Source organism: Psammomys obesus, unplaced genomic scaffold (assembly GCF_907164565.1).
Source record: "Psammomys obesus unplaced genomic scaffold, mPsaObe1.curated_primary_1811, whole genome shotgun sequence".
Classification (NCBI taxonomy): domain Eukaryota; kingdom Metazoa; phylum Chordata; class Mammalia; order Rodentia; family Muridae; genus Psammomys; species Psammomys obesus.
Genome location: NW_026585742.1, coordinates 9,280,918 through 9,286,917, shown reverse-complemented (window position 1 = coordinate 9,286,917; position 6,000 = coordinate 9,280,918). Strand labels below are relative to the sequence as shown.

The 6,000-nt window shown below is 48.4% G+C and overlaps 1 protein-coding gene across 1 annotated transcript in view; it reads left to right on the top strand.

Moving 5' to 3' along the window:
• The window catches only part of Ube2e1 (ubiquitin conjugating enzyme E2 E1), a 44,762-nt gene that overhangs the window by 725 nt on the left and 38,037 nt on the right, over window positions 1–6,000 (top strand). The window contains exons 2-3 of the mRNA XM_055599092.1: window positions 368–552; window positions 4,880–4,930. Of these exons, the coding sequence (XP_055455067.1) occupies window positions 401–552; window positions 4,880–4,930 (203 nt within the window). The 5' untranslated portion in view covers window positions 368–400. The remainder of the gene's footprint in view (window positions 1–367; window positions 553–4,879; window positions 4,931–6,000) is intronic.

Here is a 6,000-nt window from a genome sequence, read left to right as displayed (position 1 = left end):
GCGGGGACCCGCCCGCCCGGGGCGCATTATGCGCGCCGGCCTGCGAGCGCAGCCCCGCGTGGCCGGGCCTGGCCGGGCGCCGTGTCCCCGCGGCCCACGCGGCCCACTCGCCCTGCCCGGCTCGTCCCAACCTCGCCGAACTCGAGCGGACGCCGGGAGGCCTCGGGGACGGCGGCGGCGGCTCCGGCCCTGCCCGGGCGGCCTCCGCGCGATCGCGGCCCCCGCGTCTCTTCGGCCGGTGTGGCGGTGGGCCCCGGCTCTCTGCAGGGCGGCGGGGGCGGCCCGGCCCGCGCCCTGCTGACAGCGGAGTTCCCTCTTTGCAGCGCCTGCATGGTCTGTGTTTCTGTTTTGTTTCCTCCCCCTGCAGGGGCTGTTCGCGGGGTGGGGTGGGGGGTTCGCTATGTCGGATGACGATTCGAGGGCCAGCACCAGCTCCTCCTCATCTTCGTCCTCCAACCAGCAGACCGAGAAAGAAGCCAGCACCCCCAAGAAGAAGGAGAGTAAAGTCAGCATGAGCAAAAACTCGAAGCTCCTCTCCACCAGCGCCAAGAGGTACCCTACTCTTTTCTCCAGTTGCCTCGTGCTGCATGTCAGGGAGGGTGGCTTCAACGACGTTCTCAGGCAGGAAAATGGGGCATGGGAGCCCACCTGTGTTCTCTACTGCTCGCCGTTTCTGGTTTTGTTAACACCCCTGTCCATATGCAGTACTTGTGCTTGGCCTCGACTGTTTCTTGTTGAAGTTTCAAGACTCCTCATTACTTTTATGAGTGACTCTGAATATGATTTCAGAGTCTTCATCCAAGTAATCATGGATCTGTGACTTCCTGGGCAACTCTGTCAAAATGAATTCTGACCATCTTTCTCCTCTTCACCTGTTGCAGGGTATTTTCTGAATAGTTTTTTCCATTGATTGCTCAAGGAATAACTAACTTCTCTTAGCAGTTAAGAAATTTAGGTGATGTTTTCTGGCGGAATTTAAAGAGCCTTTTACCTTTTGGAGAGTTGAGGGAGATGAATGAATCAGTGAATGACTGTAAAATTATTATTTCAGTTACTTTTGGAGAGTTTTTGTTTTTGTTTCCTGTTTAAGAACTTCAGTTTGATAGGTTTCAGGGAGGCTTATTTTATTAGACAGGTTCTTGTTGTATAGCCCAGGCTGGCCCTGAACTCCTGTCTCATCCTCTTGATTGCTGGTGTTACGGAAGTGAGCCACTCAGAAACCCAGAGTTAGTCTCTTGTATAGAAAGACAGGTGGATACTTTGCCTCTGTCAACCTTAAGTAACATCTTCTGATCTTGTGATCCTTAAAATAATCTCTAGCAGACACCTGGGAACCCTGTGACATCCTTTCATAAATCCTTCTCTTTTTGTTGATGTAATTGGCCGTAGTAAGGAACGGAAACTGGGCTCCTGGGGGAGAGCATTCTTTAAAGAATTTAAAATTAAATAGAACATCTAAATGGCTTTGGATGGCATTGTTGGGTAGTAAGCCTATAATTCAGAGATTGACAGTTTGTTCCCGTCTTTTTCCCTGTCCCGAAATTCAGAAACTTCGTACGGCACCTTAGTGACCTAACTGGACTGATGTAGTTACTTCTTTCATTTTAAATGGTTAATGTTCAAGTCTTGAGAAGATGTCCATGCCTTAGTAAGGTTGGTCTCGTTTTCAGTGGTTTGACTGTATGGAAGCGTATGCAGGGTCTTGGATTAATCTCTGTGAATCTCCCTGAGCCTGGCTTCCGCCTTCTTTCTCAGGATGGCTGTTCTCACTCCCAGTCTTCTTAAGCTCTCCACCCTTGTTCTGCTTTTGACCCGCCTTGCTGCAGTGCAGGACATTAGCTGTAGGTCAGTGAGACTTTTCTTTTTCTTTTTTTTTATCGTGGTAAAAAATCTGGTATACTTGTGACTGTGTTGGGAGGAAAATGGACAGATATAAAAAGTAATTTGCTTTTTGTCAGTATACAACAAATAGCTGGATATTCCTGTGGATACAGTTTGTCTATGTATGCTTAAAAAATTAGAAACTTAGTTCTGGGCATGGTGGTGCAGGCCTTTTATTGGCTCAGCCCTTGGAAACAGAAGCAGGCAGATATATCTCCTCTGAGTTCAAAGTCAGCCTGTTCTTCAGAGACAGTTCCAGGAGGTGTGGGTACAGATAATGAGATTGATTCTGTCTCTGAAACAAAAGGTCAAACATAAAATGCAAAAGCAAAAACCAAAACTCTGGTAGCTCAGATGGGAGAGTACTGGCCTCCCCTCTGTGAAGCCCAGGGTCCAGTCCCCAGTCCCATCAGGCATGGCAGCACAGGCCTGCACTCCCAGGGCTGTGCCAGGCACGAAGATCAATTTACCATCATCCTTGGCTACATACTTGAGTTCCAGACAGGGTCTCCTGTAGTCCAGGCTCAGCAATCTAAATGGATGTTTCCCTTTCTAAAGGTGTTTGGAGGGAAGGAAGAGACCAGCTCTAATGCACTGAGCACTGCCACCTTTATCTGGCAATTCTTCCCATTAAAAGGGAAAACAAACTGAGTGGTGATTGGAGAAGTTCCTGCCCTTACAAAAGCTCTGGAAATGGAAGAACACCCATTGTCGCTCATATTGCCAGCCTGGACTACATGAGACCTTATTTGGAAACAGCTAGTAATGAAATGTTAGAAGTGGAAGCCGGGAAACAGTTAATAATCATTTTACCTGTAAACTGACATGTTTTATGTGTCTTTTAATTCAGCAAATTTAGATTCCTAGATAACTTGTTAAAACATTAGCTATTTGTATTAAAGTAGAACAAAGGTTAACATCAAAAGGCAAAAAGTGGAAAGGGTTTCTAGGAAAGAATGAAAAGGAGAAATTGGGAATGAGGGTTGAAATATATTGGGTTGGAAGGTAGGTGCTACCTATGGAATTGGAAGGGTCATGTGTACCAGGAGATGGTGTAAAAATGAAGCGTAAATCGGTGACTAACGGGTATCATTCACTTTGGGAAAGTGGTTTCTAAGCTAAGGGTAGAAGGAAGCAATGGAGAATGCTCAGAGCTAGACTCACTCTTGGAACAGGCCCTTAAATCACCAGCAGTTCTTCCAATGGTGCAGAAAGATGGTGGTGCTTGAGATTCAGTGGGCAAAACTGCCTGTATTGAACTTTTCAAAAATTATGATTTTATTTTGTGTGAATTATGTGGTATGTGTGGGTTCAGGCATGTCAGGGGCCAAATTGCTGGAGTCAGTTCTCTCCCTCCACATGTAGGTCACAGGGATTGAATTGGGATCATCAGGTAGGGTGACAAGCACCTTTAGCTGTGAGCCATCTTGCCAGCCTTGGTATTTCACCTTCAAGTACTATACAGTAGCAGCTGTCTTTTTACAACTAGGGAGGACATGTTTGCTTTCTGAGAGATCTGAAAATGGTAAATTCCAGTAGGTACAAGAATCCAGAGATTGGTGCTCCAAATTTTAGTTTAAGACTTGTAAATGCAACAGCAGAGGCAGATGTATAGGGCTGAAACGCTTACTGGAAGCGGTAGAATTTAGCAGGACACTAAGAGATGATTGAGACTGGGTGTTCTAAACTGGACCACATTTGTAGGGACAGGAAGTACCCTTCAATAGGAAAGTTTGAAGAACTTCCCCAGTCACCACTCAATTTGTTTTTCCTTTTAACGTGGAAGTGCCAGTTAAAGAAAGTCTGAGCATTACAGCCACCGCTTCCTACCCTCCGAAAACCTCTGGAAAGGCAAAAACATCCATTGTCATTCAGATTGTTGAGTGTGAGTGTTGTCGTTATTTTTACTAACTGCCTTGGTGGATTTTTAAGTTGTAACAGCCCGTTAGGAGAAGTTATAAAATAGTCTCCTTTTAGGAGAAGCAGCTTAAGGCCCCGAAGTTTGTTGTTTTAATTGGTGCCCTAAGCGCCTAGGTAAGCAGAAGACAAAGGCCAGGCCGGGTGTGAACTGTCAGTGGCTTCGGCCTAGGGCTGGGGGATGGGCTCTTTGTGAGGTGAGGTGCGGAGGGGCCTGGGCTGCCCGAGAGAGCTGGCGCCTCGGCGGAGCGGCCGGGAACTTAGGAGCTGGGCGCCGGCGGCGGCGGCGCAGGTGGCCGTGCACCTGTGCCCGGGGCTCGCGGGCCCGCTGCCCTCGGCTCCACCCCGCGCTTCCTGGGCCGCTGGACTCTTGAGGTGCGGTCACTGGGGCCCGAGCGGCCATATTGGCTTTGCCGACCCTGCTGGGTCCGGGTCTGAGGAATGCTGACCTGCTGAGGGCGCTGGTGTGCGGGTCCCCGTGTGCTGGTCGCTGAGGCCCGGGCCGGTGGGGGCACTGGTGAGCGAGGTCCCGGCCCTCGGGGAGCGCTGGTGTGCACTGGCCTGACAGGGGGGTGGGGGCGGGGGAAAGGGCTGGCTGGTCAGGGTCACAACCTGAGGGGTCGTGGTCTGCTAGAGACTCAAAACTCTGGGCCTGGCCGAGGGGTGGGGCTGGCACGTGGACTCACTATGTTTAGGGGTCCTGGAGTGACTGGGGGATGGGAATGAGGTGGGACATGGCCTATGAGGTCCCGCGGCTGGGAGTCCCAGGACAGACTCACCTCAGCATAATGACTTTTCCATTCATAGGTGAGATGCTGGGAAGGTTGGGGAAAATAACAAGGAAGGACATTTTAAATTGTTTCAGTGGAAAACATCCAGGACACTGCCCTGGTGTGCCTGGCAGCATTGGAAACCCGGTACTGTCGAGGGTGGGAGAGAGCTCAAGCTGCTCCCTTGCGCCGGGAAGTCTGCTCAGCGTGGGACACGAGGGTGTCCTCTCCTTCCTCAGTGGAGTAAGGTGGGCTTCCACACCTGGTTCTGGGTGGTCCTGCCACTAACTTTGTGTTTCCTAATTCTCCAGGATCCAGAAGGAGCTGGCAGACATCACTTTAGATCCTCCACCAAACTGCAGGTGAGCTGCCTGTGTATTTACTGTCTTCCTAAAATTCTCTCAACTTGTATCCTGGGTTTGCTTTCTCTTACAGAATTTTGCTTTCTATGGTCAGTGCTTGTTTTGGTGCTAAGATCAAATAGCTGACGAAATGTGTTGGTTGTGAGTGTGGCAAGCAGCGGGCTCAGAACTATTGAGAAGTAATGGGTTTACATGGAATGGGCACTGTGTATAGGAAACAAAGCTGTGAAGGTCGTAAAGGAGGCTCCCCATTGGGTACTAGCTATGGGTGATGTCAGCCTTTACACATGGAGCTTTAGACATTTTGGCTTAGGATTGCTTTGCTGAAATAAATAACCTCATTCCAGCTGCCCTAAGATGCTGGAGCATGGAGTGAAAAGCTGGCTACTCCATCATATGTCATTTTGTGTTGACTTTGGCAAAGCAATTTAGGAAATAACTTGTGGCTTTAGAACAATTTTGCTTTAAATTTTAAACCCTCAAAAGATGGTGTTTTTTGTTGTTGATAGAGCTTAATCCAGACTGAGTGTGTGTATGTGTGTGTGTTTCAGTGTGAAAACAGTTTGAAGCCAGCTTTCAAGCATTGGCCACTTGGCTTTGTTTAAAATCACTGGTTTTGCATTTTTGAGTTAAGGTGGTAAGAAGTCATCATGATGGTTTGTCTAAATTGATATTTGAGTCATGAAGATCTAAAAAAAACAGGATCAGCCTTGTATGAAAGGTGAGATTTCAGCGGTGCTTTAAATTTACAGGTAAGAGTTATTGGCAGATACTTAGTGGCTATCCATAGTGAGTGTGTGCAAACATTCAGGATGGAAGCTAAATGAAGGATTTCACTCTTAACACTCATGTTTTCAGACAGTGATTGGTGGATTAGGAGCACCCTTTGCTGTTGCTTTTTGTTGACTGTTCTGTGTGATTGCATGTTGGGTGGGTGTGGAAGTTAAAGGACAGCTTTGTGGGGTTAGTGGCTCCCACGTTACGTAGGTTCTGGGGATCCAACTCGGGTTGCCTGGCTTGAGCTGTAAGCATGGTAAGCAATGTTGAGCAGATTTGTGGTACTTTTTGAA